Source organism: Aplysia californica, unplaced genomic scaffold, assembly GCF_000002075.1.
Source record: "Aplysia californica isolate F4 #8 unplaced genomic scaffold, AplCal3.0 scaffold00639, whole genome shotgun sequence".
NCBI classification, from domain to species: domain Eukaryota; kingdom Metazoa; phylum Mollusca; class Gastropoda; order Aplysiida; family Aplysiidae; genus Aplysia; species Aplysia californica.
In genome coordinates, this window is record NW_004797909.1 from 216,593 (window position 1) to 240,324 (window position 23,732).

At 39.9% G+C, this 23,732-nt stretch overlaps 1 protein-coding gene across 1 annotated transcript in view; it reads right to left on the reverse strand.

Moving 5' to 3' along the window:
• Positions 1-1,494: 1,494 nt before the first annotated feature.
• LOC101845031 (sushi, von Willebrand factor type A, EGF and pentraxin domain-containing protein 1) overlaps positions 1,495-23,732 on the reverse strand; it is a gene marked incomplete at both ends in the record, with an annotated part of 72,098 nt that continues 49,860 nt past the window's right edge. The window contains 12 exon segments of the mRNA XM_005107877.3: positions 1,495-1,573; positions 2,354-2,452; positions 4,497-4,604; positions 6,423-6,614; positions 7,546-7,617; positions 8,910-9,095; positions 9,977-10,180; positions 11,417-11,590; positions 16,432-16,602; positions 17,993-18,163; positions 20,309-20,438; positions 22,927-23,036. Of these exon segments, the coding sequence (XP_005107934.2) occupies positions 1,495-1,573; positions 2,354-2,452; positions 4,497-4,604; positions 6,423-6,614; positions 7,546-7,617; positions 8,910-9,095; positions 9,977-10,180; positions 11,417-11,590; positions 16,432-16,602; positions 17,993-18,163; positions 20,309-20,438; positions 22,927-23,036 (1,696 nt within the window).

The window sequence follows — 23,732 nt, forward strand, 5'->3', positions numbered from 1 at the left end:
GGGGGGGGGGGGGGACAGAATGTGGAGATGAAAGCAGATGACAGAGCATGATTAAAGAGCAGGAAAGGAGATTATAGAAACTTTTAGTGCAGAAAATTTTCCGTTGCTTTTAGATTTCGAACCCCAGATCTATTGAATGAGAAGCGAACACCGTACCCCATTGACCACGAGAGCCCTCTGCCACTGTGGGATTCACTAGTTTTGTTTCACTTAGCGTTGCTTTTCTCATCTTTTTGTTTTTGTAGGCAGTAATTATTCTTAAACCGACCCATGGCTAACTGCAATCACGTACTCAACGCAGCGAGCTCTATGATATATTAGATAAATTATACATTACAGCTTGCACTGAAAACAGTAATTCCACCCCTTTGGGCAATAAATACCCCTTGTTCCCTCAAATAAAAACATCAGTGAGAAGTAAAAGACCTAGGCTTCTGATCGGCAACAAAGAAAGATACAGAAGGTCATTTTTACCATCAGCCATCAAAATTCTTCCATCTTAACCATCTTGTTACAAGTATTCATATATATGACTCTTAGAGCGTGCACCAGAATAACATTGAGTTACAGTCAGAATACTGAGTATGTAACTTAAGATTGTTATTGTTTATAGCCTACATGTATTACAGTTCATTTATATTTTGCAAGTGACTGTAAACCTGCGTGTGTGTGTATGTGTGTGTGTGTGTGTGTGTGTGTGTGTGCGTGAGTGTGTGCGTATATGTGTGTACGTGGTGAAACACAAAAACCAGTGTGCCGGGAACTGAACAATACAGATGCATCTTATCTTATCTTATCTTATCTTATCTTATCTTATCTTATCTTATCTAGGCTATTCGCCATAGCACGTAGAAGGCGCAATTTCGATTCCCGTGTGGAGAATTTATCTCGTGGAGTAGCCAGCCCCGTCTCCCGTGGGCTGCATGACATTCAACTCACATTGATCACGACTGACAGGGCCGACATATACCGCCTCTTTAATGGTCTACATTGTGTTGATCGGTTCGTGAAGGAAATTAAAGATAAATGTGATGCATTGTGGTGACATCACGCGCCCGTCAAAATAGTGAAATTGAAGAAACTGGTGTGATTTTTAAAAGTCGTTGCGCAATAGTTTTTCGATTTTTCATAATATTTGTTTTGGCCCAACAGCTGTTATGTCCATTTAAGACATATTTAGGGTGTGAATGCTCACTGAAAATGTTTGATTAAAGACACAAAAAAAGTTGTAAATTTTCAGTGTACAAGGACTCTCAAGCTGCGGGAGTCACCAAACTTTGGCGCTATTTTCTAGCTGATTTCACCCCTGAAACAGAGCAACCCCACCTGCTTCAGTCGCAGATATCTCGACTTCTAATAAAGATAGATGAAAAATATTTTTCCATCAAAAGCAAGGCAAACAAACAGGCCTTAGGATTTTTACTAATAGCTCTATATGCCCAAAGCTTGACGCCCAAAACTTGACGAGCGCCTTATACAAATAGACGGACTTACTTCTTTACAACGCATAAGAACAGCGTCAAGGTGACAAGGAGAGCGACCAATGCTGTGACACCAATCAATGCCCAGATCCCTGAAAAAAAGGCAGAAGATGAAGTTGGTAAGCAAAGGACGCACTATTCTGCAGAATAAAGTAACTATATCACAGGCTACCCTATTTCGAATCTCCAACGGGTCATTTTTTAACCTGGGTTGCTTGAAGAGTTTTCGAGGATGGCTAAATATCATCTGAAAAAGCCCCCCTCCCCCTTCCCCCTTAAACTGAAATAGTTAATAAGTAAACAACTAGATCTGTAGCTGAAATACTGATTAAACCCATGTGTCAAGTCAGTTCATAATACAGTGTATGGGCAGGAGTTGAGAACAACACTTAATGTTCATTGACGTGTCCTCTTCGGTACAAGTCGACGAGAGAAAGATGATCTCTTCATTTTTGTAACTCTAATAATCACAGCAGTTCGTTACCTCAGAATTACAAAGTTCTATCTACTCAGTATCAAGTTTTGAGAAATTGGACGTGAAAAAATATGAGTTTCACAACATTTCAAGTTTTTTTTTAAAGCAATTTTTTGATTATCAAAACAACGACTTCGAATTATCTTACGATTTTGGTAGAGTAGATAGGACTTTTGGTTTCTGACCTCATGGTCTTAGTAACTCAAAACAGCCAAATATGTCGGATAGAAATTTGTAGTCCTAATTCCGAGGTAGCGAGTTGTAGTTGACGTACGCCATGGCTGAATTCAATGTAAGATTTTTTAACACATATGGTTTACAACAAAAAGTAGGCTAGACAGAGAGCTCATGACGATGGAATACGAGTAAAATGTGAAAAGTTGAGTAGGGTCCTTACAGATGGGTTGGTCGTCTGATTTTGCCGGGGATGGAGAACTCCCTTGACTTCCGGTGCAGTCTGTAGAGGATTTGGACCCATACCACAGGGTTGTGGTGCCTGAAAAAAGAAATTACCTTTGTTTACTTGTTTTTCTTCCTGAAAAAGGGACGATGGAGGCAGATGGGAAGGATTTGAGTGCGTAGTGAAAAAGGGAGGTTACAAGGCGGAGTTTTAATGTGATCTTTCTAATTTGCAAGATAATTTTGTTTAAAAAATTGCAAGGATATTGAATTTGACAAAGGCGGATCGTAATTATATTCTCCGTGAACGGTCCCTAGAAATCCATGGAAACTTCGAAGCCTAGGAACATCGCAAATTGAACTTTCATAAAATTGTTTTCGTAGTCATAAGACACTATTTTAAGGAAACACACAATTTTTAATAACCTTGCCTGGGCTGAATAAGCCTCGTGCTTTTTAAGGTTTCAAATCTGCCAGTATTACTCATGCCAAATAGAATGTCAGAATGACAACCGATTCGTCCTTGTCTCAGAATCATATGACTTGATAGTTGCTATTATAAATAAAACGCACGTGTAATACCATTCCCACGTTTATAGACTCATTGCATACTGGCGAGCAAATAAAAGGTACCACTTTTTGATCGTGTATAAAGCCTAGACTTTTTGAGTCTTTACTCTTTTCTTTTGACTAAGTATTCTAAAATCTAAGTCATGTTATAACAACATTTCGGTGCTTAAATTAGTGGCCACAGCACCAATGTAAAAAGAAATAGAAAACTGGCCTTTTTTCCCCAACCACCGGGCATATTTTTTTCAATTCTTTGCTTTTTCTGAAGTATAAGTCAGTGTTTACCAAAAACCACAGTGCCATCGGAGCATTGTCTCCCCTTCAAAATAGTCTGGTTTATCTCAACATCTGAGATGTCGCGCCATCTATCTTCTACGCGCGTTGCTGTTGTTGCCAAGACATTCAACGTCTGCTTTTTTCTGTTGACGTTGAATGTTCAGGCAACAGCAGACACGCAAGGAACCAGGCGATTGCTCGATTTCCGCTGATTTTGATTTAAACCCACTAAATATGCCCACATTCTTAACTTGATCTTCTTCTTTCGAAAACAAGCTGTTCCCCCCCCCCCCATCTCTGTTAGTCTGTCTGTCTGTTTGTCTGTCTGTCTCTCTGCTCCTCTCTCTGCTTTTCTTTCTCTCTCTCTCTCTCTCTCTCTCTCTCTCTCTCTCTCTCTCTCTCTCTCTCCCTCTCCCTCTCCCTCTCATACTAGTCACATCCCCTCTCCTAATAACTATCTCCCCTTTATCAATAAGAACCCAGAAAACTCAAACTCATCTTTCTCCTAAAAAATGAACCTGTAATCTAAACCAATTACTGCAATAGCTTAAGACACATAACACTAGCTAAATGCATAAAAACAAACACCAACTAATCACCTACAAACACACAATCCAACACCAACAAAAACCCAAACTTTCCGACAGTCGACATTGTCACGCATCAATCACTTTTAATGGTGTTATGCTCAAACCGTATAACTGAAAGAAACGGATCAACTCTTGTTTTTGGTGTTTTTTTTCTGGTTGTTGTTGTTCTAAAACTGCTGCCAGGGTCTATCAACAGATTTCCAGTAAAAGTCCTGTGTCAGCATACACTATAAATTGAGTCAATAAACTTATTGTGGGCTAATTCAAAGTGTCTTCTTTCATCATCGAATTCAACAAGTTTTTTTTGGCTTAAAACAAAAGTAAAAAGCAAAAAGTAAAAACGAAACCAAACAAAAGCCCCCCCCCCCCCCCCCCCCCCACTAGTTACAACAAGATTAGAGCAAAACACAGTCCACATCGTCGTCGTCGGAAGCAATCCCTCTAAGTCCAAATTCTGAGAAAATTCGATTTTGACACCCTGTCACAGCTCTATAAACGACCCACCGTTTAACACCACCAAAATGCGCTATAATGCTACGGTCAAGGCTTTCAATTTTCTTGCATTTCATGATTCCTGATAGGAACAACACAACAAAAATAATTTTTTTTTGGTCTCTGAAGTAAAAATTAGCCAAACAGACTTACTCGTAAGGGGATTGCTTTAAACACCGACGACATTACCTTTCATTTCCCGAGTATACTCACCCGAAGGGCATGCCAGACATTCTGACTGACGAGTGAGCTCCTGGTACTGTCCTATATCACACACCTCGCAGGAGTTGTTCACAGAATACGTGCCACTGTCGCAGTCAACTGTTGACGGTTGAGGTGAAGATGTTGTTATAGTGGTTGTAAAGACTAAAGTAAAGCGAAACCCGTCTCTCTCTCTCTCTCTCTCTCTCTCTCTCTCTCTCTCTCTCTCTCTCTCTCTCTCTCCTTCTCTCTCTCTCTCTATCTATCTATCTATCTATCTCTCTCACACACACATTCTCTCTCTCTCTCTCTCTCTCTCTTTCTTTCTCTCTCTCTCTATTTCTCTCTCACTCTCTTTCTCTCTCTAACTCTCTCTCTCTCTCTCTGTGTGTCTCTATTTCTTACTCTCTCTCTCCCTCTCCTTCTCTCTCTCACACACACACTCTCTCTCTCTCTTTCCCTCTCTTTCAATCTCTCTCTCTCTCTCTCACTCTCTCTCTCCCTACCTACCTCGAACTCGTCTAACTTAAAAATCCGGTCTCATCGGGCAGAAGGATGAGAGTCAGAAAGACAAAGAAGAAGTAGGGGAGATGACGACGTTACATTTTGTTTGATAAAGAAGAAGGAACAAACCACACCAGAGCACTCGCCAACCACTCTCCTCTTTCTTTCTGTGTCAGATCGAAGTAAGGTTTGATCCAGCTTCTTCGTCCTTCTCAGCCCAATGTACAGAGGTATTGGCACCATGCTCTCCTTATTCGAATTAATGATCTACATTGTTCCTCATTGCACGATAAAAACCAACATGAACAACAAAGGAGCAGTAGCATCAGCAGCAGCAGTGGCAGGAGCAGCAGCAGCAGCAGTAGCAGTAGCAACAGCAGTAGCAGCAGCAGTAGCAGCAGCAGTAGCAGCAGCAGTAGCAGCAACTACAACTAAAGAGTAGGTAGTTGGAAGATGCCACTGGTAGGTCTTTCTCTACTTTTCCCCTTTTTTCTGTTATTCTGTCTTGCTTTAATCCATCACTAATGGGTTGTTATGAGCCAATATTACTCCCTGTACTCAAACCGAAAAATGTCTCTGAACAACTTCAGCAGTCATCTCTCGACATGGGAGAGCCTATTTTAACTAAGAGCTCCTGACAGACACACATGGAGATCAGCAGTCACAGTGGGAAAATACCCATACGATTTGAAGGTTTAGAAATTCTGAAGCCAAGAAGCCCGGAAGCTGCACACAGCCACGAGTAGAAGTGGCGCTTTTAAATGCTCTAGATCTATATGTGGGAAACTCTTCTGCGCCAGAATTGGTCTCATTAGCCGTATATATGTATGTATACCTCATGCTTCATGTCATTTTGCCCTTCATTTTTTCTATTTCGCTAAAAAAAATTCTACTTCCTGCAGATGCATTGGTCATCGTAGAAATTGACGGACACACTATTATAAATAATAAATGCACTCAATTTAAAACCTCAAATAAATAATTTATAGCATTTGCATACCGTAAATTCCCGCCCAACAGCGAGCTCTATTCGCTTCACAATCTATACCATTATCCCAGCAATCCTGCATATATCATTCTCAAACAATCTCAACTTCCTGGGAAGCCCACATGGCAAGCTGCCATTTTATAAGCACTAAAATACTAATATACCGCTACTTCAGAATTACAAAGTTCTGTCTTACATTTTTTACCCTAAAAAAATTTAATTATGATCTATCGGCTCTAACAAAATGGTGAGATTATTCGGAGTCATCATCATCGTATCCAAAGAATTGCATTCGAGAAAGCTTAACATGTTGTGAATCTCAAAATGTTTTACATCAAATATCTCAAAAGTAGGTGCATGTATTGAGCAGATAGAACTTAAAACGCTGTAATTCTAAGGTAGCGATACCGACACTGTAAATTATAGCAAGAGAAGCGTGCGTTTACCGCAAAAGTGATTTAGCAATTCTGTTCCATCTGGACAGGAGAGATCCACCCCAGCCGTCAAGGTATCCACATCGACCCTGTACTGCTGTCCGTTCACCGTGACATTGAAAATCCCCACGGTAGTGTTGATCAAGGTTTGAAATGTGTCCTCGTACAGGATAATGGCGGCCATTTCGCTCTGGAGCTGGGCCGCTGAAAGTATAGATTAAAAAAGAAACAACAAAACATTAAAAAACATTACACTTAAAAAAAAATCCTTGTACGGAAAGTTAGGTTACAATGGCAATCACACGCTTTTACGAGTAAAATACATATTATTATTATTGATACACACATTGTACATACAAAGGATACTAAATACGCAATATTACACCTTTACAGACAAGAACACAAAGTATACCTATATTTCAACTTCATAAAGGATTTGAAATTTAAGAAGTATTAAATTATCATTGATAAAAGATGCTCTCACCCGACCGTACCTTTTCCGCTTATAAAAAATAAACTTTAAATTATTACTTTAAATTATTACTTTTTAATATTCTTACTATATATGTAAATAAATATAAAACAATGACCAAGTCAAATTATGATTCGTATAACAGCCGTACATGTTGTCCAAAAAGTCCCAAAGTAATGGAGTGAGCGTTCTTTGTTTTTTCTATTTTTTAGATAAGTGTTTTACGACAGTCGCAACTGTGTGAGGTCATATATTTTCAGTTTGGTAAGAATTTATTTTGAATTTTACCCGGGTAGCGGCCGAAGCCTACTCTTACCGATTTTGGACCACCAAGGGATCTTAAACATGCGCAGCGTGTACACGGAACCTCCGAGATTTTGTGTCCTTCTCCGTGAAGGCTAGGTATTAAATCTTGAGTGTTTGTTCAGATACAATCAACATTTTTGACCTGTTCGTAATAGCAATGTAATTACTAATTACTAACAGCGTGCTTGGCTATGCAGTTATTATGCGGTTTTCTGTTGTTGTTGTTGTTGTTGCGTGTTTTTTTAATATTTAAATTTCATTGATATGGCAGTAAAATATTTACAGTTAATTACAAAACATGTTCTCTAAAAATCTTCATCGGCTTTAATCAACTACTCCAGTTATACGTATACTCACTCGAAGCAGTCGCTATGTTCAGGCTTGGGTCTGGCGACTGGACGGTCACTTCAATCGTGAACAATGTCTGTCCTGAAAATGGGACAGCAGTCAAAACGTCAAAAGACAGGGTAATTGTGAATCATTAATGTCCGGAAGTTATTTTATTCGCAGATATATTACATGTATAATATGTGCCTTAGCCAGTTGTTCAGGGTACATCGAAGTTTGTCACTCGCCAATTATTGGGCATATGGAGCTACTGCTGTTCATTTATCTTGATTCTGATGTATTCGTTTTACAAATAAACACAAGCAAAGGAGTTGGAGAGATCAGGACGATAGATGTATGCTTCCTGGGAAGGTAAGAATGTGTCTGGGTGATCTGGGGTCTACTAAAGTAATAACAGTTGTAAGGCTTATAGAACATGCTGTGGAGCATGGATTTCGCTTTTTTTAACATGCAATTATCATTATTTATCATCGTTAATTATTGTGTGTCTCTTATGTGTCACGACGTGGTGGAATAAAGTGCTCGTCAATTCTGGGTCATATGGAGTTATCGGTACCACCCTAAAGCTTGTTATTAGTCTCGCTTTTGACGAAAAAAATAATATCCCCATATATCTTGAATAGAATAGAAGATATTTGCAATTAATGGTGGTGGGGTCGCTTGGTATCAGAGATATAACTAACGAGAAAATGATCACAAAATTAAGTGATTTTCAAATTTGAGCGTCCTTGGGAACTGCAAATTAACATTTTTAATTTTTAAAAATTATTTGATAAACATTTTTCAGTAGGTACAATACACACTGAGATGTGTTTTTAAATGGGCGTAAAAAGTTTTGCGGCGATAAAGAGAAACATTTTTAACAAGAGCCTGATTTTACATCCCTATGTCGTTGAAAATTCCTCTTTAATAATTCGCTACCCCAGAATGACAAAGCTCTATCTGCTCAGCACCTAGTTTTGAGAAATTTGATGTAAAAGTAAAAGATTTTGAGTTTCACATCAGGTCAAGGTTTTTCGAATACATTTCTTTGAATATCTCGACAACGACTCCCGAATAATCTTACGATTTTGATAGGGCAGATAGAACATTGGATTTCTGACCTCATGATCTCAGTTCTAGTGTTAGTAAAATTTTGCGGCACTCGCAACAAAATAAGCTCATACAAGTGCCGAAGCTTAGAGGTGTTACAAGAGAGTAACAAACACAAAAAAGGAGGAGGAGAGGGAAGGACGATAGTTGTTTTTTCTTAAAAGAAAGAATGAGCAAACCACAACAGAGCTCCAGCCCACCACCCACATGATTTTAGTAACTCAAAAGGGTAAAAAATGTCAAATAGAACTTTGTCATTCTGAGGTAGCGGATGGTCAGACCTGTAGAGCGCTTCCCGATGCCGCTTGTAGTGCTGGTGCTATAGGCCACGTCCGCGCTACAGATCCCTGTACAGTTCAGAGTGGTGTCCACGTTGGCCTGGATGCCGTTCCTGACTGCAGTAGGGTCTACTACATCGTCCATTTTCCCGGACACTGTCGTTGTCTTAGTGGTCGTCACTTGAGCAACTGAGAATAATATGAAGATAGATGCGATCTGTAACGATGACTGACTCCAAGCTAAAAGATGTACAGGCGACGTAAATAATCTACTGAAATTAATAATGCACGTCTCAACCCGGGCCACAGACAGGACTCCAACAACAACAACAACAACAACAACAATACTCATATTAATACTAATACCAATACTAATAATTATAACTACTAATACTAATACAACCATTAATACTAATACTATTAATAATACTAATGCATGTACTAATACTAATATAATATATGTGAGGAAGCGTGGTGGAATCAGGCTCTCGTCAAAATAATCAAAGTGACGAAACTTGCATTTTTCCGCAGCTTTGTGAATTTTTATCAAATTTTTGTTTTTTGGCTCAACATATTTCGTGCCCATTAAAGAACTCATTTCTGTATGGATTTTTCCGAAAAACGTTGAATAAAGGAATAAAAAATGTACATTTTCAGTTACCACCGACTCTTAAGCTAAGGAAATATCTAATCTTTGGCGGCCATTTTCTCACTAATTTTACCTCTGAAAACAAGTGACCCCCACCTCCTTCTTTCGCAAATATCTCGACTTGTGTTCAAGATAAATGGATATTTTTTCCCATCCAAATAAATATAAGTGAACAGGCTTTAAGATGATACCAATAACTCTACATGCCCAAAAATTGACGAGAGCCTGATTCCACCACGCTGCCTCACAATATGTTATTTAGCGCCCACTCCGTGCTTGGTGGCTCTATAGGCGCTTCACGAGAACATAAGGTTTAAATTAACATTCACTGCACAATGATTCATCCTAACTCGTAATCTGAGGTAAAAAAACAACAACACACAAAAAGACAACCACAATATCTTATTTATCTGTAGCCAACCTGTGCAGTCTGGAAGAAGGGCGTTTGGATTTCCTGGCGTCTTGTGGGACCACTCGTAGCCCGTGAGGGGACCACAGGTGAAGTTTCGATCCCTGATCATGTAGCCTTGAGGGCAGACCACCGTGCAGACCTGCATGTTTGTCGTACTGTTTGTTTCGCACGTCACACTTTGATGAGACACACGACGCGCTAACCTGGGGCAGGCTACCGTACCAGACAAAAGAGGTCAATGAATTAATAGCCTATAATACTATAATATCTTCTTGACATATCCATTTGGGAAACAAATTCAAATTAAAAGAAAAGAGCCCTGCCCTTTTTTTTTTTTTATCAAAAGACAGTTTGATATGAGTAGGTTTGAAAAAAAAACCTGCAATAATTTACTGTCTTAGTTTGACAAGGAAATACATCTTTGTAGGGGTGGGGGAAAGGGGGGGAGGGTAGGAGCTGGTATTTTGAACAACTATGAACATCTGGCTTACCATGTAGTTGTACTTAATATGCTTAATGTAATAGATTCAACATCATATCATTCCTTCACATCTCAGCAACTAAGTGTCTAGAGTAAGATTTCGGCAAAAATTCCAGAGAAAACAAAATGTCTTTCATGTTGGGATTTGCTGTGGTGTCTTTAACATGTCTTTATGAATACAAATTAGAAACATTATTTTCTAAGTAGGCATAAAGAGTAAAGGACTCCCCTACTCTACTCCCCCAAAGAACTGAAGGAAAAAATAACCCTCGAATAAAGTACAGCACATAAAAAAACAACTTTGTAAATATATATGACATTAAAAATACCTCACTCATACAGGAAGACACACATGCACACACAAAAACACACATACACCCACACCCACACACACACCCACACACACACACACCGCGCGCGCGCGCGCACAAACACACACACAGACAAATGCCTCCACATAATATGCGTAGAATAAAAAGCAAGTTGAATTGATTATTTTCGGTTTAGTGAACAATAGAATGCTATTATTAGTTGACTGGCTTAATTATTCATTTAACTGTTGGCTAAATGGGAAACTCATTAGATTTTTTAAGTCTCCAATAGTTTGTTATCCAAATAAATAAATAATGAATAAATAAATAAATATCTAAATGCATACATTAATAAATAAAAAAAGAAAAAAAGAAAATAATATAAAACATAAATTGATACTTTTTAAAAATTCTCAGCTTATCTGTCATCTGACCAATGAATTAATATAAACTTATAACAACCAACTAATACATTTGCAGAAAAAGTTAATATTAGGATCAGCACATAAATCTCAACATATTAATATCTAATTAACCGCTAATGAATCGATTACCTAAAAACAAAAAACCCATAAAAACAACCAACAAAAAACCCCTAAAAACCCAAATAACCAAAACCAACAACAGCAAGGAAAAACACAACAAAAACCGCCTCACTTGGACAGGGGTCAGTGTTGCACGGCTCTTCCTCAGAGAGGTCATCGGGGTCACACGGCTGTCCCCCGTGCTGTGGTGCCGGGTTGTTACAAGAGCGGCTACGTGACCTGGAGCCCGTCCCACAATCTGCGGTACAGTGGGACCACACACCCCAGCCACTCACCCCGCCGTTCACTGAAATCGTGAAACCATGGAAAGCAATTGTGAGGCAGCGTGGTGGATTCCGGCTCTCGTCAAAATAATGAAAGTGAAGAAACTTGCATTTTTCCGCACGTTTGTGAATTTTTATCAAATTTTTCTTTCTTTGGCTCAACACCTTTCATGTCCATTAAAGAACGCATATTTGTGTGGATTTGTTCTGAAAAACGTGGATTACAGGCACAAAAAATGTGAATGTTCAGTTACCACCGACTCTTAAGCTAAGGAAATAACTAAACTTTGGCGACCATTTTCTCACTAATTTTACCTCTGAAAACAGGTGACCCCCACCCCCTTCATTCGCAAATATCTCGACTTGTGTTCATGATAAATGGATATTGTTTTCATTCAAATAAAGACAAGTGAACAAGCTTTAAGATGATATCAATAACTCTATATGCCCCAAAATTGACGAAAGCCTGATTCAACCACGCAGCCTCAAAATTATTTATACGTTCGTCATACATACTTCAACATAAGTTGAGAACCACTGGTTGCAAACACACCGAGTGGTCTTCATGGGTTTACCTGCACATGGGCGTTCTTGGACTGATTCAGTGGCTTGATGGCGCTACCTCAAGCGGACAATGATAGAGTTTGACACTGCAAGCCTTCTGGCAACTTCTTAGGCTCCAACTCCTTCTTGCAGTAATGCCATAGCTCTGGCACGATCAAAGTCTCTCAGCTTTTGCCTTGGTGGCATGATGATGCGATACTAGATTTTGCGCAAACGGCAGCTTATAATGCCACCAAAGTGAGCACAGTTCGAGACCGTACGTCCGTTTATGACGTGCACTAGAAATTTTAACTGAGGAATGACCGTGGTGTCGCACACAAGTCGATCAAACAAAAACAGCAAATTTTCTTTAAATTCCCAGGGGATTTCTGTGCTGCACGTGGTGGTTTTGTCACCTAAGGAAGCTTTACAGAACTTATTGGTAACCCATTAACACTTTCAGAGCAAAATTTTTAGAAACATTGCTTGCTGTCTTTTTTCGGATTAAAAATAAAAAATCAGGGCTCTCTGTCAAGGTGGTCCATAACTTATGTTGACGTCTGTGTGTGTCACAGCGTGGTGGAATCAGGCGCTCGTCAATTTCTGGGCATTTGGGGTTAGTGGTATAATCTGAAAGCTGCTTGTTCATTTGTCTTGCTTTTTGATGGAAAAAAAAAACACTCATCCGTTTTGAAAAGAAGTCGAAGATATTTGCGATAGAAGGAGGAGGGGTCGACAGGTTTTAGAAGTAAAGTTAGCGAGAAAATGGCGCCAAAGTTTGGTGACTTCCATAGCTAAATCTATGTGCCTATAATCAATGTTTTTCCATAAAATTCACAAATAAAACTGTTCTTGAATGGAGCAAGGTGTTGAGCCCCCCCCCCCCCCCAAAAAAAAAAAAAGTCGAAAAAAAAAATTCCCAATAGCTGAAAAATGCTGATTTCTCGGATTTCATTACATGTACTTTGACGAATGCCTCATTTCACAACAATGCCTCACAAATATTATTATTTACACGCTCTTCATATTTTTTCGCTTATGTATCTATTTAACTTAAAAGGTCCTGTAATTAAATTCCTGCACGTCTGTGCTTGAATTTTGCATCTGACGTGATATGTACATTTTGCAAGTTTTACTTTTCTTTTCATATTGAGTTTTATCGAGAGTAATATATTACAGCCTTGTACAGCCAAGAGAAATTTCCCTCTGGCACATTAAAGTATTATCTAATCTAACCTATTTCATATGCTTTAAAAATTGTGCTAAAGGATTAGTTTACAGTACAAGGACTATTTCAAAGTTAAATATTACATCTTCAAATTCAGTCATCGATAGTTTGACCTAATTGTGTTGAAAGTACCGTAAATGCTTATTAGCATGAAAAAGTCTCTTCGGAGAAAATCCTGGCACATTGGTTTGGTGTTTCACCACGTACACGCACACACGCGCGCGCGCACACACACACACACACACACACACACACACACACACACACACACACACACACACACATACATACACACACACGCAGTATGCTTGCACTCACAAATATATAGGCCTACAGTCACACGCATAACAATATAATTGAACTGTAATATAAACAATAATAATGATAAGCTAGATACATACTCAGCATTATGATCACTCAAAGGCATTCTGATGCATGCTTTAAGGTCAAATGAATGCTTATAAGGGGCTGTTCAAATATAATCTTACCTTTTTGGGGACTTTTTGACCCGCACCCCCCCCCCCCTTACACTTTTCTCCCAGTAATATTACATTGCTCGCTTTTAATACTAATAATTTGACATTTATATCGCACAAATCCGTGTTACAATTATTGTTCCATGCGCTTTACATAATATTCTTGAAGAATGCATATGTTCCGCGCAATTTATAGATCGGCACAAGATTGCGCGTTTTAACGATCGTATAATTGCGCGGCAATCTTAAGATTCCGCTCCACACTTTAACGGTAATTTAATTCACTTCCATCTTTATTCTTTTACTCGCATCAAGGAACATTCACGTATATTTTCAAAAGTGCAAAAATATGAAAATTACAATTAAAATTAGTATGAAACTGAAGAGCTCACAAGAATGATACAATTATATAATCGTTAAAACGCGCAACGCAATCTTAAAATTGCCACGCAATTGTACGATCATTAAAACGTGCAGCGCAATCATAAGATCCCTGAATTGCGCGGAACACATAGATCTACACAGATATCATACGTGTGTACATAATAATATGAAGTTTTACATTAACTAAAAAATAACATAGTAGATCATTCAAGCAAAATGTTGCATTCACTCTTTTTTACTGAAAAGGAAAAATTTGAGACTCATGTCAATATCAACTGTGCCTTAATTAAAAATAAAACAAATTACAACGGAATTCAGGACCGAAAAAAGTGTGGACTTTGAGCAAGGTTGACTTTATCCATTGCACTACTGGCCATTGGAAATTGAAGATGACAGCTACAAAATTACAAAGTTCCTGGTAACAAGATGTTAGCTCAATTTCAGGGAGTATAATTCTGAAGTTGTCACGAAAACAAGAGATAATGAGTGAACAAAGTAATTGGACCTATACATCTCTTCTTAAATGAATTCATCTTGGATGAGATTTAGCCCGAAATTGTTGACTTTACTCAAGGTTAACACTCAAGCGTTTGACAGTACATGTATCAGAAACACAATTACTTAAACAAAAAAGGTAGGGAACGGGACCACACTGAGGTGTTGACTGTAAGCAAGAGTTGACTTTATCAAGATTCAACCGCATCTATTATTACTGATCATTATGCTTAAAACAAAAAGTGAAATTAGTTATCATCAACAAAGGCAGTGTTCATCATCATGTCAAACATAATTTTTAAAACAGGGACATCTGCTAAGCTGTCATCCAAATATGGGTCCTGTACCAACTTCATGCTCTTTTTTCCTTTTGGCCTCTGCACACCATGCAGCCTTTCTTGACCAAGGCCACCCTTTTTTCCCCTTATTTTTTCACCTCACAAATGTGTAATATTACATTGGTTCAAGATCCCCACCCCTTTCTTACACTTTTCTTACAGGAGCAAAAGACCCCCCCCCCCCTCCCCCTTTCCAGGTGTAAGTTTATATTTGAACAGCCCCTAACAAGATAGTTAAGATGGAAGAAGTTGGATGGGCGATGGTAAGAATGACTGGAGGGGGCTCTCGTGGCCTAAAAGTTAAGGTGTTCGCCTCTCGTTCAAAGGTCCCGGGTTCGAATCAGGGTAGCGACGAAAAAAAAAATTCTTCTCTAAAATTGTCTCCTTTCCCCTCCTTTCCTGCTCTCTAGCAATGTTCTGTCGTCTCCTTTCTTCTCTACTTTCTGCCCCACCCCCTCACATTATCTGTTCCCTCCTTTGGGCTCCTGACTCTTTCTGAAGGCTTTCTACTGCTACTCCTTGGCTCCTTCTTACTGCTGTCTTTCAGCCACATCCCTGATCTTGGGGAAGGAAAGATCTAAACCTAGACTTCTCGGACAAGGGCGGAAAATCTCGGAGGTCCCGTGAGAAAGTTGTTCATGTTAAATATCTCTTCGTGGTCCAAATTCGATAAGAGTAGGCTTCGGTGCCACCCGGGCAAAATTCAAAATTTCCTACCAACTGAAAATGTTTGGTGTTTTCCGCGCGCTCATATGACCTTATGCAGTTGCGAGCGTCATATTAAAACTACCAAAACTGTCTTTTACTTCTGACTGATATTTCTAATTGAGGGAACAAGTGATGTTACTTGTCTTGCTGCGTCTGAGAGGACACTTGTGGGTCGCAGTCACACTATGTGAAATGAAACGGTATAATGGTATAGGCTTAACGCCCCTATCAACACTGTTAAATTGTTTAAGAGGCGGGACATCCGATTTCAACGTCCATCTCCGAGAGGACTGAGCCTAGTGGGAAATTCGTGTAAAGTGCCTTTCTCAAGGACACAACGTCGACCGAGCTGAGGCTCAAATTCCCGAATCCGCAATTTCACAATTAGGAGTCCGGTTGCCTAACCACTAGGCTACCGATACCACGTCACACTGTGTGCCACAGGCGCGTTTTACTTATCAAATTTTAAGAGTTGAGAGCTCAGGTCCACTCTTACGAATACGGAGAGGAAAAAAATTAATGTATATTGTTTGCTGGATCGTGCGAGCTTCTGGTAGCACAAAGCAGGGGACTCAAACTAGATTACATGGGGACCACAAAAAAACAGAGTCTGGGGACAAGACTGGTCCAAGGATCGTGAGTTTGAGACCCCTGGCATAAAGCGTTTTCTCAACCCCTCCCCCCAGCCTTACCTGGACAGGGTGAGAGGCCGTCGCACTCCTTGAACTCAACCAGATGGTCAGAGCAGTGTCTCCCGCCGTGTTCAGGGCTGGGGTCGTCACATGTCCTGTGCCGAACGGCTGTACCGTTACCGCAAGTGACATGGCAGTACCAGGAGCCCCAAGTGCTGACGCCACCGTCAACTGCGAGTACAATAGCACAAGGTGAGTACCAATAGATGTCACAGAGTGGAGAGGAAGAGGGGGACATTGACAGGTACATTTTTTGCCAAATCATAATGACACTGACTTAGATGAACACTTTTCTCTGAGGAAATGAATTACATATTTTCTACAAAAAAAAACCCAACCCGTTACTGATGCCCTTGGGAAACTTGTTTTACATTGGTACACTGAAGTATAATATACAAATCCACTTATACATACATTAATACATGTTCATACAAAACACATAGATAATACGTAATAACATAATATACATAAACAATCCAGAACACCATTGCTGGTTGGTCGTCATCGGTTGTGCCGTGCCCTGTTGTTGATCTAGGGCCATCATGTTTTCAGTGACCACTTGCTAAAAATCTGTGTCACCGACACACTCTTGGCGTTATTGTTTGTGTGGTAGATCTAAGTGTTTTACGGCGCTCGCACATTTACTGCATAAAGTCATATGAGTGCCCGGGACACATTACTCATTTAAAAAACTTTTGGCAGGAATTGATTTCGACGCCTAGTCTAATCGATTTTGGACTCCCAAAGGATCTTTAACAAGCGCCATTTTCACACATGAACTCCGAGATTATCCAAGAAGGCTAGATGTTAGATCTTATCTACTCTAAGATCAAGGATGTGGCTAAACGACAACAGTAACAAAGAGCCAAGGAGTAGCAGTAGAAAGGCTGGAAAAAGAGCCAGGAGCCAAGAGGAGGGGGCAAAAGAGAGTGATGGTGGGGGGCAGAAAGTGGAGACAAAGGAAGGCGATAGTACATGATCAGAGAGAAGGAAAGGAGGTGAAGATAGAACATTTTAATAATGTAGATTATCCGTGGGTGTCAGGTTTCTAACTCGGGACCTATTGAATAAGAAGCGAACACAGTAACCTTTAGATCACGAAAGCCCGGCACACATGTGATGTTATTAGGAGCCTGAGCTCACATATCACTCACACACTGGGGCTGCCAAAGGGTGGTCGCCTTGGACAGGTTCGAAAGTACTCGAACGATGGGGGCATTGAAACAGAAGGGGCAGACCACAAATCGCACCAACCCCTCCCCCCCAATCTGTGAAAATCACATAAAGACCTACTTTTGCCTATGGTGTAGTGGTAAAGTGATTCACTGTCACACGCAGGAGACCCAAGATCAATTTCTGTTTAAGGAGACAATTTTTTATCGAGTATCTCAGTCTTTCTGCTGGTATGTTGTATCCCTCTCAATCCGGGTTGGTCCTGACAGGAAGGGTCGAAGCTCGTCTCGTATATCGTTTAAATTGTATCAAAAGACGAGGGAGGGGGGAATAAACAAACACCTACATCTGGTAGCATTTCAAAAAGACCTGCTGACAAACCACTTACCGGGGCAAGGGAAGTCGTTGCAACTCTCCACTTCCTGTTCCGGCCCGCTGCACAGCTGGCCGTAGGGTCCAGGCGGGGGCTTGTCACAGCGACGGTCACGTGATCGGTCACTCCCGCCACACGCCGCGCCGCACAGGCTCCAGGCTGCCCACTCGCCCCAGGCGCCGTCCACTGAAGACGTGGTACGATGGATGTTAGTTAACTCGCTAAAAACTCAGCGGACACACATAGTCCCTTCAGAACTACCCTGTCTAAAGTGTACTTAAGTGTAGAGTGTCATTATCATTGCCTTTCTCACCATGCACCAGGGTATAGGGTAAACAATTTCCTCCTTTCTCTATCCTGGGCTAGCCTCTTGATGTGATTCCGTCTCTTTCCACTTTTCTCTACATAAATTTCTGTTATTCAAGTAGAAAGCGTACTTAGGACAAAACAGTAATGAGAGGACGATATCGCTTCCTTAGAATCACAAATCGCTATCTGACATTTTTGGCGGTTTTGAGTTACCAGGACCATGAGGTCAGAAACCAAATTATGTTCTGTCTTCTCTATAAAAATCGTAAGTATTTTCGGAACCGTTATCAAAATAATCAAAGAAATTTATTTGAAAAAGCTTGACATGTTGTGGAACTCAACCATTTTTCACGTCAAATTTCTCAGAAGTAGGTACCTAGCAGTACGAACTTGTAATTCTAGGGTAGCGATTTGTATGATCACCAGACCAAAGTCAATGTCGCAGCACATTATAATGAACCATTATGCACAGAAGCTATTTCTTTAAAGTGCGCAACATGTTGTCTATCTTTTTTATTTTCGGATAGAGAAAAGAGAATTGAAAATCTGTAAGAACTTGGCAGTAATGCTTTAACCCCCCCCCCCCCCACACACACACACACACACACACCGTTCTGATCACTCTTCCCCCTTACCTTTATTCAACCATTTCATCTTCCAGTCCCCCCCCCCCCCCCCCTTCCAACAAAAAACAACACGTTTTCAAACGAGGGTGAATAGCCGTCATGTGGGCCCTCCATGATTTAACTCATAGTTCATAAGCGGCTATTCCACCTTGGTTCGCAGCTAATTTTGTCATCTAAGTTTTTCAGCATCACCAACCTCCCTATACCTTAGTTCCTATTTAACCTATTTACACAAATAAGCAACATCAAACTGAGAAGAAATGAATGATGCAGGCAGTAAACAATATTTTTTGAGGCGGCGTGGTGAAATCAGGCACTCGTCAAAATAATGAAAGTGAAAAAAACTGACATTTTTCCGCAGGTTTGGGAATTTTTATCGAATTTTTGTTTTTTTAGCTCAACATCTTTCACGCCCATTAAATAACACATATCTGTGAGGATTTTACTGGAATAACGTTGATTAAAGGCATAAAATATGTAAATTTTCAGTTTCCACGGACAATCACGCAAAGGAAATAACGCAACATTTTCTCGCTAATTTTATCTCTGAAACCAGGTGACCTCAACCTCCTTTAATTGCAAATATTTTGACTTGTATGGAAGACAAATGAATATTTTTTTCGAGACACATATAGTTTGTTTATAAATACGATGGATTTGAAATGTTTGGTAGACTTGTGCCAAGACTGTAAACACCCGAGTGAAGCAATGTGCTAGCTGAACTGGTACACTAAGGGTTAATGCCCTTGTCAAAGGGGGTGAAAGAGGGCTGTTTGTAGGCTATAAGTATGAGGCCTAAACGTAAGCCATTTTCTTTAGTTTAGCATCTCATCCCGTAGTTCACATACTGATGAGGGAAGCCTGTCTGAGATAACCCTTGTTGTCTGAAACGTGTATGTTTTGTTTTCAGTCTAAAGATAATCACTTGTGCCCGAACTTTTTTTTTCACATGTTTAAATTGCCTCTGATGTTTATTATAGAATTTCATCGAAAATCCGCAGAGTTATGGACAACATCGCTTCTAACCTAGTTTCAGGGATTTTAAAAAGGTAATTCGTTTAGTTGTGTTTCTTCAAGTCGCGAAATGTAAAATAAAAGTCATTTGTTCAAGTTTTTCAGAGTTCATGACCTTGGACTTGGTTTGCTTTACAAATATTCTTGTGCAACTATAAGCCCTGTAGAAGGAAGACTTCATTATTTCGTATCAACAAAAAAACAATTTCGGGGGCGTTTGCCACCCTCTCCCTCCATACACATGGCATACACAGACACCCCCCCCCCCCACCTCTAACAAACAAACACCCCCCCCCCCAAAACCCAAAAAAGCAAAGATAAAACAAACAAATAATAAAAATAACCTCAAACTTTACAAATAAGACACGAACGTCCGGTTCACCTATTTCTTCTGTACACAGAGCTCCTCTGTAGCCAGCCGCACAAACACAAGTGTAGTTCTGCGTCTCCACCAGACTTTGGCAAACGGCGCCGTTAGCACATTTGTGGTCGTCACAGAACGATGGTGCTGTCTGTAACGTACCAAAAAGAAGGTTACAACAAGCAACTAAAGAGTTTAAACCCTCTTTTATTCCATATATTGTCATGTAAGGTGCATAGAATTTGCAGTTGAGCGGGAACTTACGCTATACAAATATGGTCTATTATTCCAATAAATCCCCGAATGATTTTTTTTGGGTGTAAACTTTGTCGATTCCTTGCACAAGAAGAATAATATGAACAATAATATATTGACTATTTAGCTAGATAGATTTAGTGGGTGTTAGCCATGGCAAAAACAAAACTGATGTAGAAGTTGCTTTCATCAGCAATAACAACCCCCCCCCCCCAAAAAACATTTTTAAAAAAATCCCCCAAAAACAAAACAAAACAACAACAACAACAACAACAACAACAACAACAACAGCAGCAGCAGCAGCAGCAGCAGCAGCAACAGAAGCAGCAACAACAAAAACAACAGCAGCAGCAAGAAAAACAACAAAAACAACCAGGAAGTTATTAACAATATCTGATGGCAACATGAAACCTGAATCAAATCAAATCGCTACTTCCGAATTATAAGGTTCTATCTGATATTTTTGGTCTTTTTTGAGTTACCGAGACCAATGTGTGCCTAAACCAAATGTTCTATCTGCTCTATCAAAATCGTAAGATTACTCAGAGTCGTTATCAACAGATTCAAAGAATTGCATTCGAAAACGCTAGACGTGAAGTGAGATTCAAAGTTTTCGACTTCAAATTTCTCAAAGCTCGCGACTGAGCAATAAAAATGTGTTATTCTAAGGCTGCGAAATACTAAAACCATAATATTATTGTGAGGCGTCATGGTGAAATCAGGCGGTCGTCAACAAAAAATGAAATTAGATATTTAAAAAGGGCATTTTCTTCCCGATAAGCACTTTTTATCTCATTTTTATTTCTTGGCTGGCAGATTTTTATGTCCATTTGAGAACACATTGCTGTGTGTATTTTGCTGAAAAATTTTGATCTAAGGCACACAAAAATGTGAATTGACAGTTTCCAAGGACTCATAAGCGTTGGAAGCCATTACCTTTTGCCAGACATTTTCTCTCCAATTTTATTTTGTAACCAGGAGACTCCCACCTTCATTATTCACAAATATCTCTACTTTCATTCAAGATAGATTTGTATTCTTTTCATCAAAAGCAAGACAAATTAACAAACTTTAAAGATCTACCAATAATGGACGGGACTGGGAGGATTCAGACATAGGGTACTTGATTTGGGAGTTTGAGGTCGCTCCCCCTGAGGCGAGGGATACAATATTCTGTGTAAATTGTGCCCTCTCGATTTGGGCTCGAGGATCCTGCGTCAGAATCTCTCCAAGCTCAATTGGACTCGAAAAGAATACTCGGGGCAAAGGATCAAGGAGTAGAATGCTGCAATTTTAAAGATCATAATCTGCCAACTTGCTATTTACAACCCGCTTACAAATACCCCCAACATACCTGCCACTATACTTTCTTCCCACTTAGCTCCTCTCTACACTTGTCTTGGCCCGATAGAATAGGCTAACACTATCGATGTCACCTTAGCAGAGACTGAGCCCACCATTTCGGAACTTCATGGTGACCGTAAAGATGGTTCCAGTAGGGAACGGGATAGAGGGCGCCCACGTCCCTCGTGACTCATTGGAGCAGAGGAAGATAGGACTAACGCTAACATTACTTAAACGCAATCCCTCATCATCACTCATCACCACTATTAATTCTAAAATCATCACCTCTCTCAGATCAATGACTTACATCTATAATCCTGGAATCTCTATCCGCTATTACAGTTAATTGATATACTAAGTATGCATGTAATACACTATTGGACACAATCATATATGCATTTTTTTCTACTAATCAGATGGCGTCAATCTCATATAAATGGGCAAGGGGGGGGGGGGGAATTTAAAGGAATAACGATAAGTCCATATGCCAAAAAATTGACGAGCTCCTGGGTCTGCCGCGTCGTTCCCATATGTTAGGCATCATGGTGAAATCGAAGAAACTTGCTTTTTCCCGCCATTTTTTGCAATTTTTTATCGAAGTTCGATTTTTTTTGGCTCCTCATCTTTCATGTTCAAATAAAGATACTACTCCTTTTCATTTTTATTGAAAAACATTGATTAAAGGCACAAAATTGTAATTTGTCAGTTTTCAGTGATTCCCAAGCTATTGAAGTTACCACACTTTGGCAGCATATTTTCTCGCTTATTTTACAACTGAAACCAAGAGGGCCCACCTCTTTCAATAGCAAACAGTAATATGTCTACTTCTATTCGAGATAGATGGGTATTAATTTTTAACCGAAAGTAAGGGAAAGGAATAAGCTTTCAGATGCTACAAGTAAACCCACGTGCCGAAAAATTGACGAGCGCCTGATTCCACTGCATAATAACATTATAAGCGCCAGTACGCCAAGGTCGTTAATGGCCTATATCCTGGTGCGGAAAGACAATGGTGATGATGATGACGCCAACGTTCCCACCTGGCACTGATCCCCGAACCACGGATCCTCACAAATACATCGAAAACCTCCGCTTAGGTCAACACACACCCCGTTGTCACCGCAGGGGTAGGATGCACATTCATCCACAGCTGAAAGCAGATGAAATTAATGTGGTGAGTTGAGATGAGACGGAATGAAGAAAGATCGAAAGAGATGAGGATATTAAATTAAAACTTTGGAAGTCATTTTCTCGCTAATTTTACCTTTAACGCCAAACTAACCCCACCTTCTTCAATTGTAAATATCTTCTATTCAAAATAGTAAAATATGAGATGGGATAAAGAGAAACCGGAAGGGATGAGTGTGGAGCTAGGATGAATGTACGTGATGTGATGGCAAGAGATGAAGAGATTTTTAAAAATTAGTATGAGTTTCATAGCACTTACAACACAATAAGATCACATAAATGCCGAGGAATAGAAGAGTTACAAGAGAGTAACAAACGCAAGAAGGAGGATGACAGATAAATAGAGAAGCTGTTTGATAGATAAGAAGGAGCAAACCGTACAAGAGCACCCGTAAATCACTCACAGATGGAGAAAGGCGGATAAAATTATGCGATGAGATGAGATGAGATGAAATGAGATGAAATGAGATGAGACGAGGTGAAGTGAGGCGTATAACATAAAATGCGATAAGGGGGATAAACAATAATTAAAATGTATAATGTGTATACTTTCAGGGCCAATCGCGTCTGAGAGAGAGAGAGAGAGAGAGAGAGAGAGAGAGAGAGAGAGAGAGAGAGAGAGAGAGAGAGAGAGAGAGAGGAGAGAGAGAGGGGGGGG